The 18,626-nt window shown below is 44.5% G+C and overlaps 1 protein-coding gene across 6 annotated transcripts in view; it reads left to right on the top strand.

The window, feature by feature from the left end:
- Nucleotides 1–18,626, top strand: part of LOC130273041 (macrophage mannose receptor 1-like) — a 276,050-nt gene that overhangs the window by 3,870 nt on the left and 253,554 nt on the right. For 3 of the 6 annotated variants that reach the window (XR_008843850.1, XM_056519196.1, XM_056519200.1), the window contains exons 1-4: nucleotides 2,241–2,364; nucleotides 14,804–15,043; nucleotides 16,461–16,615; nucleotides 16,714–16,827. Coding sequence is in view for 5 of the 6 variants with exons in the window: in XM_056519196.1 (XP_056375171.1) it covers nucleotides 2,247–2,364; nucleotides 14,804–15,043; nucleotides 16,461–16,615; nucleotides 16,714–16,827 (627 nt within the window). In the remaining variant the exon portion in view is untranslated. Of the gene's footprint in view, nucleotides 1–2,240; nucleotides 2,365–6,019; nucleotides 6,189–14,803; nucleotides 15,044–16,460; nucleotides 16,616–16,713; nucleotides 16,828–18,626 lie in introns of those variants that run through there. The other 3 variants (XM_056519197.1, XM_056519198.1, XM_056519199.1) reach the window with 3 other exon arrangements.

An 18,626-nucleotide genomic window follows, 5' to 3' on the forward strand; every position in this document is an offset into this window, starting at 1 on the left:
GGTAAATTTGTCTCAATATTTTGGCGCAGTGTGTTTTTTGCGACTTTTCATTTACCTGTGTTTTGGTTTGTTGCTGTGGTAGACGTGTTTTTGGTTGATTTTTTTTGCAGTGGTCAGGGATTTATGAAAATGCGACTTTTTAAAAAAGTTGCATACTTTGGTGCAACCAACCAAAACAGGTGTTAATCGCCACCAAATAAAAAAGCACTTACAAACTAAGGCTGGGTCCACACTACGTTTTGTCCCATACGGGAGCGCATACGGCAGGAGGGAGCTAAAAGCTCGCGCTCCCGTATGTCACCGTATGCGCTCCCGTATGTCATTCACTTCAATGAGCCGACCGGAGTGAAACGTTCGGTCCGGTCGGCTCATTTTTGCGCCGTATGCGCTTTTACAACCGGACCTAAAACCGTGGTTGACCACGGTTTTAGGTCCGGTTGTAAAAGCGCATACGGCGCAAAAATGAGCCGACCGGACCGAACGTTTCACTCCGGTCGGCTCATTGAAGTGAATGACATACGGGAGCGCATACGGTCACATACGGGAGCGCGAGGTTTTAGCTCCCTCCTGCCGTATGCGCTCCCGTATGGGACAAAACGTAGTGTGGACCCAGCCTAACTGTGGACAGCGTTATTAAAAAGTCACATAATTGTTGCACGGATTAAAAAGTCGCACAAAAAGTCGCAGGTGCCTGTCCTGTTACTTTGTGGTAATGTCCTATGTTTGATGCCTTGTACTGTCGATTCTGTCTGTAATGCGCTTTTTAAACATTGTGACTCGGCCTCACAGTATATTTGGCAATTTATCTATATTTATATGATTTTTTCAGTGTTCACGAATTTATTATCTGCATGTTTTTTATTTTTGCTAAAATTTTTCTTGCAACCAGCGCAAAAAAAAAACCTGCAAACCTAGACCCCCTCCCGATCAGGTCTAAAAAAGATTACTACTCCTGTCTGTTTTCAAAAAATAAAAATCACGAGAGAGAGAGAGAGAGAGAGAGAGAGAGAGAGAGAGAGAGAGAGAGATGCAAATGAAAAGTAAAGCAGTTTTCCATATGAAATCAGAGATATATTTTTAAGGTACAATAAAGAAAGGTAAAGATGTAAGAAACAATGGCCCAGATTTATCAAACTGTGTGAGAGAAAAAGTGGAGAGATTTTTCCACAGCAACCAATCACAGCTCAGCTTTCACTTTACCTCAGCTCGTTAGCTGAGCTGTGATTGGTTGCTCTGGGAAAGTCACTCCACTTTTTCTCTCACAGAGTTTGATAAATCTGTCCCAATAAGATTGTTAGCAAAGGCCAAAATCTAACAATTTCATGTGCCCAAGTTTAAAAAAATTTCCGACAAAGTGATGATAACAAGATAAAAAAAAAAGTGAAAGGTAAAAAAAAATGAAAATCTTTTCAACTAAAACCTCCATCTCTCGAACAATAATTTTGAAACCACTATTCAAATGTGAGACTCTCTTTGCAGACCCTCTTTAAAGGGACACTCAGCTGCTCAGCGTTTGGAATAAACTGTTTCGAACGCTGGAGCCGCCGTTGGGAGCTTTTGACATCATAGCCCCGCCCCCTCATGACATTACGCCCCGCCTCCTCAATGCAAGTCTATGGGTGGGGACGGTGTCAGCCGTCACCCCCTCCCATAGACTTGCATTAAGAGGGCAGGGCATGACATCATGAGGGGGCGGGGCTATGACGTCACGAGTTCCCGGCGTCGGCTCCACCGTTCGAAACAGTTTATTCCAAACGCTGAGCAGCGGTGTACCCCTTTAAGCCATTCATTTGCCTTAAAATGAAAACAAATAAAGCCAAACACACAAACAACAAACAAGCTCCTCGGAAGCAGGGTAGAAAAATGATCTGGGTGTGGATCTATGTGAAATTTCTCATGGTCACTGTGACAATATGATACATTTGGAGCAGCACCGCCAAAAAAAATAAAAATAAAACGCATCTAGACAAACAACAAAAATGATCTAGCCAAGGCCATTATTAATAAATAACCCCCACAGTTTCCACTACATGAATGAATGCAGTAAAAAGACGTTCACCTACTCCACTTTTCATAAATACCCCCCCAGTGTTTTCGCTCAGGTGATGTTCTGTATAGCGACATAGGGGGGTATTTATCAATTTTGCCTGTTGACAGTTTCTTTTTACCCTTTTTTTTCACTTTGGTTTTCGTGGACATGCGCCAAATTTATCATTTGGTGCAAGTTGTTAGTAATTTTGGCACAAATGTTGAAATCAGCCGTTCACAGCGCCTTTTACACAGAACTTACCACCACAGAGGACGCGTATTTTACCCCTTGTGCAGCCATTCCGGAGTCCCTCCTGCAGTATATCAGCAAGCGACGTGAGTTATTTTCTTTTGTGGGGTTTATAGCCGCCATGTGAAATGGATTTTATTTTCAACTTGGGTAGTTTTTTTTGTTTTTTTGTTACTTTAGTGCAGTGGTCTTCAACCAGCGGACCTCCAGATGTTGCAAACCTACAATTCCCAGCATGCCCGGACAGCCGTTGGCTGTCCGAGCATGCTGGGAGTTGTAGTTTTTGCAACATCTGGAGGTCCGCAGGTTGGAGACCACACTGCTTTAGTGCTTACCTTTCCTGAACCTGTGCGGCCATGTCCAATGCTGGCTCAACGGAGGGTGAAGGTTCCTCAGAGACAACTATGTCGCAGGATAGTATTGCGCAGCCCCGGAGGCGTCGCTGCTTTCACAAAAAAAAAAATGTTTTTAATGTATTTTGACGCCTTTACATCATTTTCTGACATTGCTAAGTGGGTTTTCCCATGTGCAAAATTTCTTGGCGAGGATTTGCGCCAAAATTGCGCCAAAGATCGATTGGAGCAAATGATGAATTACTGACTAAAGTTGAAATCACACACAGGACCGTGTGATTTTGAGAAAGTCGTAAAAATGACAGTGGAGAAGATGCGCCAAACTTTGACGCAAAAAGACACTGCGACAAAGTATTGCGCCAAAGTTACGTGAAAACCCCCCCACATAAATCCTTTGATAAATACCCCCCCCCCCCCATTTTTATTTATTATAAAAATTTATAATGAGACCATACAATAACATAAATGATTAGATACATGATATGACATACAATACAATATAATAAATGACATACATAAAATATAATAAATATTCCCAGAGAGTATAAAGAATAGGCAGCTCTACAATAGTAAAGGGAGGAAGACATGAAAACGTGCCTTCAGGGCTTTAGCCTATGTCCACTTGTGCTGCGCTTTGGGCGAGTGTGGTGTACAATCCTGAGGGGCCCTGGTTTGGGAATCCTGTGTTTGACTCCATACTAGGATATAGGGTCATCGGTTGCTATCTCCTGATTGGGGACTATATGGGGGAGATTTATCATAACCTGTCCAGAGAAAAAGTTGCCCAGTTGCCCATAGCAACCAATCAGATCGCTTCTTTCATTTTGCAGAGGCCTTGTTAAAAATGAAAGAAGCGAGCTGATTGGTTGCTATGGGCAACTGGGCAACTTTTCCTCTGTACAGGTTTGATAAATCTCCCACAATAATTATGGGGGGGGGGGGGGTATTTATGAAAAGTGGAGTACAGTGGTCCCTCAACATACGATGGTAATTCGTTCCAAACGACCCATTGTTTGTCGAATCCATCGTATGTTGAGGGATCCGTGCAATGTAAAGTATAGGAAGTTATACTCACCTGTCCCCGCCGCTCCGGACCAGGTCCTCACCGCTCCCGACGCTGTCCCAGGGGCTCCCGATGCTGTCCCGCTGCTCCGGTGTCTTCTTCGCGATCCTCCGGCTTCTTCCGCATCTTCTGCAGGGTACGGGCCTCGCTTTCTGGTGACGTTATTACGCTGCTGCGCCGACGCGGTGTGCCTAGTGACGTAATAACGACGCCAGAAAGCGAGGCCCAGACCCTGGAGAAGATACAGAAGACGCCGGAGGATCGCGAAGTGGACCCGGAGCAGCGGGAATAGGTAGGCGAACCTGCTCCGGATGCTTAAACTGCTATCCGACAGCAGCTTAAGCATTTTGCACAGTTAATGCGATGGCCCCGACATATAAAAGCATCGTTTGTCGATGCTGACATCGACATGCGATGGCCTCTGAGAGACCATCGTATGTCGATTTTATCATATGTCGGGGCCATCGCAGGTCGGGGGGTTACTGTAGTTGAACGTCTTTTTACTCCATTAATTCATGTAGTGTAAACTGTGTACCTGCCCCTAATTTATCGCATGGTGCAGGACATGTGATTAATCCGGTGCTGATCACATTTCTTACAGCATTACTCCTTTTTAATCCATGCGACAATTAAGTGACTTTTTAAAGGGTACCTCTCATTCAAAAAACTTTTGATATATTATAGATTAATGTATGCAGAATAACTTTACAATTGCATGTTATTAAAAAATATGCTTCTTTCTATTTAATTTTCCACTTTGAAGAAATGACCACTAGGGGTCTCCCTACCAGTCCTGGCAGCAAGCATTTCAGACTCATGCTGGAGTCCTAAACACTACGAGCTGCCAGTCTGCTTTGTTCACAAAGGAGAACACTCAGAGCTGCCAGCCTGCTTTGTTCACAGCCTGTTTGGCTGTGAACAAAGCAGGCTGGCAGCTCTGAGTGTTTAGGACTCCAGCATGAGTCAGAAATGCTTGCTGACGGGACTGATCGGGAAAAATACAATAGAAAGAAGCATATTTTTCATTAACATGCTATTGGAAAGTTATTCAACATTCATTAATCTAAAATATAGCAAAAGTTTATTTGGTGAGAGGTACCCTTTAATAATGAATTGAAGGTGGGGGGGCTCACACTAATAGGTGATGAACGAGTATCGAGGTACTGTATGATACACGTTAACCCTACGTGTCAAAGTATAATATAGAATAATGTATGGAGATACAGACCTCTGGATACACATATGATAGTGTTCTGTGTGGAATGTCAGGATGGAATGTATAGTGATTAATGGTCTAGTGTCAGGATATGATGATATTACTTAACGTATATTACTGACTGGGTATTATAACTGATTAGTAGTATTGATTAATAATAAATATTGAATTGATATAATACTAATAAATGAATGATAAATAATAGATACAGGCTGAGTGATAATGGTGATAATAATGACATTTGAATTATTGGTATTGTATGTGCGGCTGTGCAGGGCCCTTGCACTAACCCCACCTTATTACAACTAATCAAATACTTGGTTAAAACAAGGATGCATCAAATTAATTATGTGATAGATATATGTATAAGCAATAATAAAATATGCGATAAAATTTGAATGAGAGATCAGCAGTTACCGTATTTTCCGCCCTATAGGACGCACCAGCATATAAGACGCACCCAATTTATAGGTGCAAAATCTAAAAAAAAATAAAGATTTTGAACCCAATAGTGGTCTTCAACCTGCGGACCTCCAGATGTTGCAAAACTACAACTCCCAGCATGCCCGGACAGCCTATGGCTGTCTTTCTTTTAAATCAACTGGTGGCATAAAGTTAAACATATTTGTAAATTACTTCTATTAAAAAATCTTAAGCCTTCCTGTACTTATTAGCTGCTGAATACTGCAGAGGAAATTTTTTTCTTTTTGGAATGCTCTCTGATGACATCACGAGCACAGTTCTCTCTGATGACATTTTTATAATAATAATAACACTTTATTTATTGTTGTCCTCAGTGGGATTTGAACCCAAGTCCCCAGCACTGCAAGGCAGCAGTGCTAACCACTGAGCCACCATGCTGCCCTTAGCATACATCTGCTATGCATGGTTGCTAAAATGGACAGAGATGTCAGCAGAGAGCACTGTGCTCATGATGTCATCAGTGTTCCAAAAAGAAAGGAATTTCCTCTGCAGCATTCAGCAGCTAATAAGTACTGAAAGGATTAAGATTTTTTAATAGAAGTAATTTACAAATATGTTTAACTTTCTGCCACCAGTTGATTTAAAAGAAAAAAGGTTTTCACCGGAGTACCCCTTTAATAATGCCGTCCACAGTTAGTTTGCAAGTGCTTTGTTATTTTGTGGGGAATAGCACCAGTTTTGGTGGATTGCACCAAAGTATGCAACTTTTTAAAAAGTCACATTTTCACGAATCCCTGACCACTGCAAAAAAATCAACCAAAAACACGTCTAACACAGCAACAAAGCAAAACACAGGTAAATGAAAAGTCGCAGAAAAAGTCCCAAAAAACACACAGTCAAAATATTGAGCCAGATCTATCCAAGAAAACCAGGGTAAAATGCTTCATAAATACCCCTCTATGTGTTTTTAGTATTCTTTTGGCCCGCTCATTATTTAGATATAAAACAGGTGACCATTATTTACACCGTTTGATCCCTTAGTGCAATATTATTATGGTTACACTATATCTTGTGATTTTATGGGATTTGGCTCAAACACTATCTTTTTCAGTTCTCTGCTGTACTTTCTATATTTTGTATGTGCACTATTTTAATCTAGTTGTTAATACAATATTACATTTTATTATTATTTGTGTGGGTTAATGACTTCCCCCTTCCTTAGTGGAGACATGTATTTTTGGGAGTTGTCCCAGATTGATATTATGGAGATGATGGTGTCCATGTAAACAGGGGCAGACTGACAACACTCAGGGCCCCCTGCGATGCTCCAACTCTGGTCATACTTCTGCCCCTATTCCACCCAAATCCCTCCACCACCCCTACACACAAAATAAACTAAATTTTATGTATAAGATAAATATAATTTAGCATAACCAATAACACCAGTATAAAAGGAGTAAATATATACCACCACACAATAACTGGATAATACCCCCATACTGTAGTAAATAAAACCACTATACACAGACCAGTATACTATACAGGATCTGTATATTATAAAAGTGATCATATACAGTGCCCATATAGCGGTAGATACCATCTGTACAGAGATCTGTATACAATATATGTGATTCTATACAGGACCATATGGCGGTAGATATTAGTGTTGAGCGGCATAGGAATATTCGCGAATATATGGACGAATATTCGTCATATATTCGCTAAATTCGCATATTCGTAATATTCTCGTTATATTTTCGCATATGCGAAAAAGTCGCGTATGTGAAAATTACCATATGCAATATTCACATATGCGAAAATTCGCATATGCAAATTTTCGAATATGCGAAAATTCGCACGCCAGTCTCACATAGTAGTATTACATCCTTTTTTACACCACACAAGCTGGAAGCAGAGAGGGGTGATCACTGTGATGTGTACTGTGGGAAAAAAAACGAATATTCGTAATTACGAATATATAGTGCTATATTCGCGAATATTCGCGAATCCACAAATATGCGATATTCGCAAATAAAATTCGCATTGCGAATATTCGAAAGCAAAATCACACATCACAGTGATCACCCCTCTCTGCTTCCAGCTTGTGTGGTGTAAAAAAGGCTCTAATACTACTGTGTGAGACTGGCGTGCGAATTTTCGCTTATGCAAATTTTTGTATATGCGAATTTTCGCATATGTTAATTTTCGCATACGCGAATTTTTGCATACGCGAAAATAAAACGAGAATATTACGAATATGCGAATTTAGCGAATATATGACGAATATTCGTCCATATATTTGCGAATATTCGCGAATTCGAATATGGCCTATGCGCTCAACACTAATTATGAATATATAGTGCTATATTACCGAATTCGCGAATATGCGATATTCGCGAATAAAATTCGCATTGCGAATATTCGCGAGCAACACTATTGCATTGCTTGAAAACTCTACATGCAGTTATGTCTCAGGCAGATGTGTAAATGGTTGTTGGTCTCATTAGACGCTGGGTCTTGCCATAAGTGGGCCTAAAAGTGCTTTCCCGTTGCCCTATAAGTCTGGAATACACAAAAACGTCCTAAAAAAATGCCCATTCTGCCACACGGCATTTTTTCAGTGAAAAAGCGCAGTGGCCAGATGTTAGCTGCAAGTCATTTGGGAACTGCTAAATACCATATCCACTTGGCGTCTTTCAGTTTGGCGTTTTTTTAATCCTTTTGGCGTTTTTTCGGGAAAATCGCCATATGGGTTTTAACTGTGGCGTTTTTGCAGGCGGGTTCTTATTCTTTTTTTGGACTTTAGCTATCCAAAAAATAGATGGAGATACCTTTTTTATTAAAATTTCGTGGGGGTACCATTAAGAATAAAAAAAAAAGATACAGTAGTGATGGGAAAATTTGTATTTAACCAAATTCATATTGTTTATAATGAAATTTTATACATTTTTAGACAGGTATCAATTTATGTGGGCGGGCAGGGAACTAAAAATGTAGCCAACAATAATAAAAATGTAGAAAGGGGCCATTTAAATCTCAAAATAATATATTTGTCTGTTATAATCAATTTTGTTAAACTTCTTATTAGTAATGTATTTTAATAATGTGTTTAATAAATTGTGTGTTTTTAACTTTTTTTCTTTATTTTTGTTTTACATTTTTTAGGTGCTACTACTACTCCCAGCATGGAACAGACTGTTCCATGATGGGAGTAGTAGTACCTGTACTAACAGACAGATTGCCCCGGGTGTCACTTCTGACACCCATTGCAATCCTCCTATATAATGTATAGAAGCAAGTAGCACGGCCACTTCTCCGCTATCCTGCACTATGTTTTGCGATGTGAATTCATGATGATTCATATTTCCAGCAAAGAGATGTGATTGGCCAGTAGTGTTGAGCGGCATAGGCCATATTCGAATTCGCGAATATTCGCGAATATATGGACGAATATTCGTCATATATTCGCGGATATTAGTTATATTCTCGTTTTATTTTCGCATATGCGAAAGTTCGCGTATGCGAAAATTTACATATGTGAAAATTAGCATATACAAAATTAGCATACGCTAATTTTCGCATATGCGAATTTTTCGCACGCCAGTCTCACACAGTAGTATTAGAGCCTTCTTTACACCACACAAGCTGGAAGCAGAGAGGGATGATCACTGTGATGTGTACTGTGAAGAAAAAAAAAAAAAAAAAAAACAATATTCGTAATTACGAATATATAGCGCTATATTCGCGAAATTCGCGAATTCGCGAATATGCGATATTCGTGAATAATATTCGAATTGCGAATATTCGCGAGCAACACTATTGGCCAGATGGTTCCAGCCAATCACAACGCGAGAAGAGCGGCCACCCGGATCTATGCTTTATACAGGATGTGACACCCACCGTGATATGTCCTTAAGTGCAGGTACTACTGCTCCCAACATGGAGCACACTCAACTCCATACTGGGAGCTGTATTATCTGCATTATTAGACAGATCGCAACGGGTGTCAGAAATCTACACTATGCTATCTACACTACACCTGTGAAAAACAACACTAACACTATGCTACGCTATCTACACTACACCTGTGTAAAACTACGCTAACACTACGCTAACTACGCTAAACCTGTGTAAAACTACGCTAACACTACACTACTCTAACTACGCTAAAACTTTGTAAAACTACAACTCCCATCCTGCCTGGACAGCCCTTAGCTGCCTGGGCATGCTGGGAGTTGTAGTCTCTTTACTTTAAAACCTATAACCTAGCTCCTTTCACTTTGAAACCTAAGCTACGCTAACTATGCTACAATCTAAGGTAGCTAGGCTACACTAATGTTAAACTACGCGTACCCTACGCTGGCTTCCCTCACTCCCTGCCTGCCTACACTAGTTACATTACTGGAGTCCGTAGTAAACTGCGCATGCGCACACAGTTTTCTACGGACTCCTATGACCAACTGCGCATGCGCGAACATACTCTAGCCTCCCTACACTAACTGTGTAGTGGAGGAAAGCTGCACGCTAGCCCTGCGCGGTGCGGACAACGGCGCATGCGCAGAGCTATGCTTTTAACGCTGCATACGTTAGCCCTACGCTGTCTGAGGAGTGCTGCGCATGCGCTCTCCGTTTTCTACTAATCTAGGAAAACTTTAAATCACCGGCAGGGACAGGGAGCGAGGGAGGTAAGAGGATCTCCTCTTTTGTATACACTATAGACAGCTATCTATAGATAGCTGTATATTCTGTATACCGCCCAAATGTGCTATAGGAGCATGGAGTCCTGTCAGTATAGTGACTGGATTCCCGGCTCCTGTATAGTATACATGGGGATACTATGCACCCCTGTATACTATACAGCCGGCGAGGTGAGTAGTGATGCTGTACATCCCTCCTCATCTCCTTACATCTCTCTGGCTGCACACTGCTGGGGCTCTCTGGGTGCACACTGCTGGGGCTCTGGCTGCACACTGCTGGGGCTCACTTGGTGCACACTGCTGGGTCTCTCTGGCTGCACACTGCTGGGTCTATCAGGTTGCACACTGCTGGGTCTCTCTGGCTGCACACTGCTGGGGCTCTCTGGCTGCACACTGCTGGGTCTCTCTGGCTGCACACTGCTGGGTCTCTCTGGCTGCACACTGCTGGGTCTCTCTGGGTGCACACTGCTGGGTCTCTGGCTGCACACTGCTGGGGCTCTCTGGGTGCACACTGCTGGGTCTCTGGCTGCACACTGCTGGGGCTCTCTTGGTGCACACTGCTGGGGCTCTCTTGCTGCACACTGCTGGGTCTCTCTGGCTGCACACTGCTGGGTCTCTCTGGCTGCACACTGCTGGGTCTCTGGTTGCACACTGCTGGGTCTCTCTGGGTGCACACTGCTGGGTCTCTGGCTGCACACTGCTGGGTCTCTCTGGGTGCACACTGCTGGGGCTCTCTGGCTGCACACTGCTGGGGCTCTCTGGCTGCACACTGCTGGGTCTCTGGCTGCACACTGCTGGGTCTCTCTGGCTGCACACTGCTGGGTCTCTCTGGCTGCACACTGCTGGGGCTCTCAGGTTGCACACTGCTGGGTCTCTGGCTGCACACTGCTGGGGCTCTCTGGCTGCATACTGCTGGGTCTCTCTGGGTGCACACTGCTGGGTCTCTCTGGCTGCACACTGCTGGGTCTCTGGCTGCACACTGCTGGGTCTCTCTGGGTGCACACTGCTGGGGCTCTCCTGGTGCACACTGCTGGGTCTCTCTTGTTGCACACTGCTGGGTCTCTCTGGTTGCACACTGCTGGGTCTCTCTGGCTGCACACTGCTGGGTCTCTCTGGCTGCACACTGCTGGGTCTCTCTGGTTGCACACTGCTGGGGCTCTCTGGTTGCACACTGCTGGTTCTCTCTGGTTGCACACTTCTGGGGTTCTCTGGCTGCACACTGCTGGGTCTCTCTGGCTGCACACTGCTGGGGCTCTCTGGCTGCACACTGCTGGGTCTCTCTGGCTGCACACTGCTGGGTCTCTCTGGGTGCACACTGCTGGGTCTCTCTGGGTGCACACTGCTGGTCTCTGGCTGCACACTGCTGGGTCTCTCTGGCTGCACACTGCTGGGTCTCTCTGGCTGCACACTGCTGGGTCTCTCTGGCTGCACACTGCTGGGTCTCTGGTTGCACACTGCTGGGTCTCTGGCTGCACACTGCTGGGTCTCTCTGGGTGCACACTGCTGGGGCTCTCTGGCTGCACACTGCTGGGGCTCTCTGGCTGCACACTGCTGGGTCTCTGGCTGCACACTGCTGGGTCTCTCTGGCTGCACACTGCTGGGTCTCTCTGGCTGCACACTGCTGGGGCTCTCAGGTTGCACACTGCTGGGTCTCTCTGGCTGCACACTGCTGGGTCTCTCTGGCTGCATACTGCTGGGTCTCTCTGGCTGCACACTGCTGGGTCTCTCTGGTTGCACACTGCTGGGTCTCTCTGGGTGCACACTGCTGGGTCTCTCTGGCTGCACACTGCTGGGTCTCTGGCTGCACACTGCTGGGTCTCTCTGGGTGCACACTGCTGGGGCTCTCCTGGTGCACACTGCTGGGTCTCTCTTGTTGCACACTGCTGGGTCTCTCTGGTTGCACACTGCTGGGTCTCTCTGGCTGCACACTGCTGGGTCTCTCTGGTTGCACACTGCTGTGGCTCTCTGGTTGCACACTGCTGGTTCTCTCTGGTTGCACACTTCTGGGGTTCTCTGGCTGCACACTGCTGGGTCTCTCTGGCTGCACACTGCTGGGGCTCTCTGGCTGCACACTGCTGGGTCTCTCTGGCTGCACACTGCTGGGTCTCTCTGGCTGCACACTGCTGGGTCTCTCTGGGTGCACACTGCTGGGTCTCTCTGGGTGCACACTGCTGGGTCTCTGGCTGCACACTGCTGGGGCTCTCTTGGTGCACACTGCTGGGGCTCTCTGGCTGCACACTGCTGGGGCTCTCTGGCTGCACACTGCTGGGTCTCTCTGGGTGCACACTGCTGGGTCTCTCTGGGTGCACACTGCTGGGTCTCTCTGGGTGCACACTGCTGGGTCTCTCTGGCTTCACACTTCTAGACCTCTAATGTTCTGAATGCAAACTGCTACTTGTAGTCCTGTCATCGTGACTCCTGACCAGACAAGTTCCTGCCTCTCCCCTTCTGTCCTGCTCCCTCTAGAACAGGAGTTCTCAAACTTTTTAAATGGGGGGCCAGTTCACGGAGGGCCGGACTATAGATAACAAAACATGAATAAATTCCTATGAACACTTATATATCTTATTAGTGGACTACCACTTTAAGTACACATCACAGTTCCCCCCACATTAGGTTGGCAGTATAGATCCCCCACATTAGGTTGTAGTTCCCCCACATTAGGGTTGGCAGTACAATTCCCCCACATTAGGTGCAGTACAATTCCCCCAAATTAGGTGCAGTATACTTCCCCCATATTAGGTTGGCAGTATAGTTCCCCCACATTAGGTAGTAGTTCCCCCACATTAGGTTGTAGTTCCCCCCCACATTAGGTGCAGTATAGTTCCCCCACATTAGGTGCAATATAGTCCCCCACATTACGTTGGCAGTATGTCCCCCCCACATTAGGTGCAATATAGTCCCCTACATTAGGCTGGCAGTATAGTTCCCCCACATTAGGCTTGCAGTATGTTCCCCCACATTAGGTGCAATATAGTCCCCCACATTAGGTGCAATATAGTCCCCCACATTAGGCTGGCAGTATAGTTCCCCCACATTAGGTTTGCAGTATGTTCCCCCACATTAGGTGCAATATAGTCCCCCACATTAGGCTGGCAGTATAGTCCCCCCACATTAGGTGCAATATAGTCCCCCCACATTAGGCTGGCAGTATGTTCCCCCACATTAGGCTGGCAGTATAGTTCCCCCACATTAGGTGCAATATAGTCCCCCACATTACGTTGGCAGTATGTCCCCCCCACATTAGGTGCAATATAGTCCCCTACATTAGGCTGGCAGTATAGTTCCCCCACATTAGGCTTGCAGTATGTTCCCCCACATTAGGTGCAATATAGTCCCCCACATTAGGTGCAATATAGTCCCCCACATTAGGCTGGCAGTATAGTTCCCCCACATTAGGCTGGCAGTATAGTCCCCCACATAAGGTGCAATATAGTCCCCCACATTAGGCTGGCAGTATAGTTCCCCCACATTAGGTTTGCAGTATGTTCCCCCACATTAGGTGCAATATAGTCCCCCACATTAGGCTGGCAGTATAGTCCCCCCACATTAGGTGCAATATAGTCCCCTACATTAGGCTTGCAGTATGTTCCCCCACATTAGGTGCAAATAGTCCCCCACATTAGGCTGGCAGTATAGTTCCCCCACATTAGGTGCAATATAGTCCCCTACATTAGGCTTGCAGTATGTTCCCCCACATTAGGTGCAATATAGTCCCCCACATTAGGCTGGCAGTATAGTTCCCCCACATTAGGTGAAATATAGTCCCCCACATTACGTTGGCAGTATGTCCCCCCACATTAGGTGCAATATAGTCCCCCACATTAGGCTGGCAGTATGTTCCCCCACATTAGGCTGGCAGTATAGTTCCCCCACATTAGGTGCAATATAGTCCCCCACATTAGGTTGACAGTAAAGTTCCCCCACATTAGGTGCAGTATAGTCCCCCACATTAGGCTGGCAGTATGTTCCCCCACATTATGTGCAGTATGTTCCCCGACATTAGGTGCAGTATGTTCCCCCACATTAGGCTGGCAGTATAGTCCCCCAAATTACGTTGGCAGTATGTTCCCCCACTGCCCCATTTCAGTGTTCCGACCACCGCTCCGGCCATAGCAGGACCGGAGTATCGGTGGTCAGAACACCGAAGGGACACGCCGCTGGTAAACACTTACCTACTGCCAGCGCGCGCGTCCTTGCTTCTTCTCTTCTGCTCCGCGCTCGGTTGCCATGGGCGCACGCATGGGACGTCAGCGACGTCGCTGCGTGCGCCTGCTCCCGGCGGTCCCCGCGTTTTTAAAGTAAACGCGGGCCGCAGGGACTTCAGAGGCATCCTTGTGTTCCGAAGGCATCTTTCGGAACACAGGGATGTCCTAAGGCAAAAACACCCGGCGTGCCGGGTAAATGCGGGCTGTAGTTTGAGGACCCCTGCTCTAGAACCTTCCAAGCTTGTTTTGGCTCCACCCATCCCAGATACCTAACATTGTCCTCGCCATAGTTTATTTGGGCCCATGGAGGTAAATGGATCTATTTTATTGAGTGTGGTCTGGATATCTGCTTGGTCCTCCTGCATAAACTTCTCATTATCAATTCCCTTCCTAGTGAGTAAAGGCCAAGCCTTGTAAAAAAACACTTTATTTAGGTGAATTACAGGGGAAATAACCCCTTTAAACAGTGGAGGGATAAACATATGTTTCTGATCAGGCGGGGGATTTCCAATAGATATGTCATTTACATTTAATGGTCATGACGTTTCTTATTATGTTATATCAGGGACCAGTGACCCTTCAGGAACCAGTGACCCTACAGGGACCAGTGACCCTACAGGGACCAGTGACCCTACATTTTGTCCTTCATCATGGACTTCTTATAATGGATACTGCTATTATTTGGATCCTGAAAATAAGAATTGGAAGGACGCCTTGTCATCTTGTAGGAAAGAAGGGGGTGATCTTGCAAGTGTGCACAATAGTGAAGAAGCAAGTGCTATTGCCTCACTGTATGAGGAGTCTGGTAAGTATCTACTGGTTCTCTACAGATACACTTTTCCTTATATTGACAGTAGCAGAGACATTTCTCTATTTGATGGGTCTCTACTAAAGCATGTGACGAGCATTGAATCATCTATTCCTAGATCTGCTATACAGCTTATAAAATTAAAGTATAGCTTTACGTATGAAGAAGCTGGCACTTCTGCCCCAGAGTTAGATCTGATTGGGGGATGCAGCAGAGGAAGCAGGACAGGCTGGTTACTAAAGAGAAGCCTCCCATGTATAACATGTATAATAGCTTTGTAACTGAGCATCTTGTAGTTTTAATTGGTATCATTTTTTGTTTTGATTGAACTTTATGATCAATTTAATTTATTTTTTATTTTTTCCTGGAATATGAAGTTTTCAAGAATTAGCAATTCTGCAGTTTTTCTTTATGTTTACACACTTCACTGTGCAGGATCACAAACATTATATTTTATTCGTTCGGGCATTTACGCCAAGGACAAGGCCAAACGTGTTCATGTTTATGTTGTTTTACAATTTTTTTCTTTATCTGGGAAAAGGGGGTGATTTAAACTTTTAGAATAGAAGGACTTAATTTATATTTTAATAAATATTTTTTAAAATAATTTGCCATTGCGCAGCATTGATCCGTGTTATCTGCACTCTGCTTGTACAGGCTGCCTCATCAGCCTGTTCATACAGAGCCACACAGAGGTAAGGGAAAGCCCTCTTGCCACTATTTTAACTCATTTCCAACTGGTCTAACTGGCAATTGGCATTTTAATACTTTAGATGCTGCTATCAACTTTCATTGCAGCATCTGAAGGGTTAATGCCAGACATCAGCATGATCGCTGATGACCGGTATGAGGTACAAAACTGCGCCCCATGCAATTTTGCATTGGCCCCTCCCCTCAGCTGTCCGGAGATTTCCGAACATGCAGCGAGGGGAGGTGGAAGGCGAAGCTGTGCAGGAGGCACTTGTGTACCCCCCTCGTTCGGAGAAGCGGGGCTGAGAAGGGGAGATGAGGAGGGAGTCATATGTACCTCCTCTCTCCCCCTGCTCTGCCCGTGCAAACCTGTGTTCTCCGAAGGCAGGCAGAGCAGAGGGAGGGAAGATGAAAGAGGCGTGTACGTCCTATCTCCTCCCCCTGTTCTGTCTTCGTTCTGACTTCCCCCCAGCTTTAGCTTCGGAAATCTTCGGAGAGCTGTGGGGAGGAGCAGAAGCAAGTTTGCACAGGGCGCAAGTTTGCACCTCACACCGGCATTAGCAATGAGTCCCGGCTGCTAAAAGTAGCCGGTACTCACTTGGTATGAAGACCAGTCAGATTGTGAGCGCAGTTTATACACCCCTATCGCCCAGAGCATGTAAATATACGTCATTGGTCTTGATGGGGTTAATATAGATATAAAAGTAATATGTTCTTTCATTAGATGCAGATTATGTTTGGCTTGGGTTGACTGACTTGAAGACTCATCTATTGCTTGAATGGAGCGATGGATCTCTGGTGAAATATACGGCATGGCAGAGAGGAGAACCATCTCACCTCAATAGCAGACAAGAGGATTGTGTTGCATTATCCACTAAGGTATGACATTGTGAACCTGAGGACCATGAAGGTAAAGCTATTAGTAAGGTTTTCTTAGTTATAAGGTGTTAACCTCCTTGTAATAAATTCTTACACAGGATGGACAATGGGCGGACAAGATATGTAAGGAAATGTTCCCATATATGTGCAAAAGAAAATCCCTGCGGTATGAACAAGGGCCAGTTATCGGTGATCACCCTGGATGTGATGAGGTAGAGTATTGATAAATTTACTGTAATGCTTTAAAAAACAAAAGCATTATAAGTTTTTTTAATCAATTAACAAACAGCAATGAACAAGCCATTTTTTTCCGCTTGACCACTCTTTGCCTTTAACCCCTTAAGGACCAAGGACGTACCGGTACGTCCTTGGTCCTGCTCTTCTGATATAACGCGGGGTTACACAGTAACCCCGCTTCATATCATGGCGGGCCCGGCGTCATAGTGAAGCCGGGACCCGCCTCTAATAGCGCGCAGCGCCGATCGCGGCGCCGCGCGCTATTAACCCTTTAGCCGCGCGCTCAGAGCTGAGCCGCGCGGCTAAAAGTGAAAGTGAAAGTTCCCGACTAGCTCAGTCGAGCTGTTCGGGATAGCCGCGGCTAATCGCGGCATCCCGAACAGCTGACAGGACAGCGGGAGGGCCTCTTCGCCTTCCTGCCTCCTCGCTGTCCGATCGCCGAATGACTGCTCAGTGCCTGAGATCCAGGCATGAGCAGTCATGCGGCAGAATCGTTGATCACTGGTTTCTTATGAGAAACCAGTGATCAACATAGAAGATCAGTGTGTGCAGTGTTATAGGTCCCTATGGGAGCTATAACACTGCAAAAAAAAAGTGAAAAAAAAAAGTGAATAAAGATCATTTAACTCCTCCCCTATTAAAAGTTTGAATCACCCCCCTTTTCCAATAAAAAAAAAAAACACAGTGTAAATAAAAATAAAAATAAACATATGTGGTATCACCGCGTGCGGAAATGTCCGAATTATGAAAATATATCATTAATTAAACCGCTCGGTCAATGGCGTGCGCGCAAAAAAATTCCAAAGTCCAAAATAGTGCATTTTTGGTCACTTTTTATATCATTTAAAAATGAATAAAAAGTGATCAATAAGTCCTATCAATGCAAAAATGGTACCGTTAAAAACTTCAGATCACGGCGCAAAAAATGAGCCCTCATACCGCCCCATACACGGAAAAATAAAAAAGTTATAGGGGTCAGAAGATGACAATTTTAAACGTATTAATTTTCCTGCATGTAGTTATGATTTTTTCCAGAAGTCCGACAAAATCAAACCTATATAAGTAGGGTATCATTGTAATCGTATGGACCTACAGAATACATATCAGGTGTCATTTTTACCGAAAAATGTACTACGTAGAAACGGAAGCCCCCAAAAGCCCCCATTTTTGGGCAAAATGACTGACGTCATTACAAAGTAGAATTGGTGGTGCAAAAAATAAGCCATCATATGGATTTTTAGGTGTAAATTTGAAAGAGTTATGATTTTTTAAAGGCAAGGAGCAAAAAACGAAAATGCAAAAACGGAAAAACCTCAGGTCCTTAAGGGGTTAAAATTGCATCAGTTCTTCTAGGTATACTTGCACAAAGTCAGAGATTTTATGGGATTATAGTCAGGTGTATGATTATCCAATTATAGAAAACAGGTGATACATGATCATCATTTATTTTCATATGTAGGTTAAAACAAGCAACTAGCAAGACTGAGCACAACAACAGGACACAAGGTACAGTGGGGCAAAAAAAAGTATTTATTCAGCCACCAATTGTGCAAGTTCTCCCTTTTAAAAGATGAGAGAGGCCTGTAATTTTCATCATAGGTATACCTCAACTATGAGAGACATAATGAGAAAAAAAAATCCATAAAATAACATTGCCTGATTTTTAAAGAATTTATTTGCAAATGATTGTGGAAATTAAGTATTTGGTCAATAACAAAAGTTCATCTCAATACTTTGTTATATACCCTTTGTTGGCAATGGCAGAGGTCTCTGT

This window comes from Hyla sarda, chromosome 5 (genome assembly GCF_029499605.1).
Source record: "Hyla sarda isolate aHylSar1 chromosome 5, aHylSar1.hap1, whole genome shotgun sequence".
Classification (NCBI taxonomy): Eukaryota; Metazoa; Chordata; class Amphibia; order Anura; family Hylidae; genus Hyla; species Hyla sarda.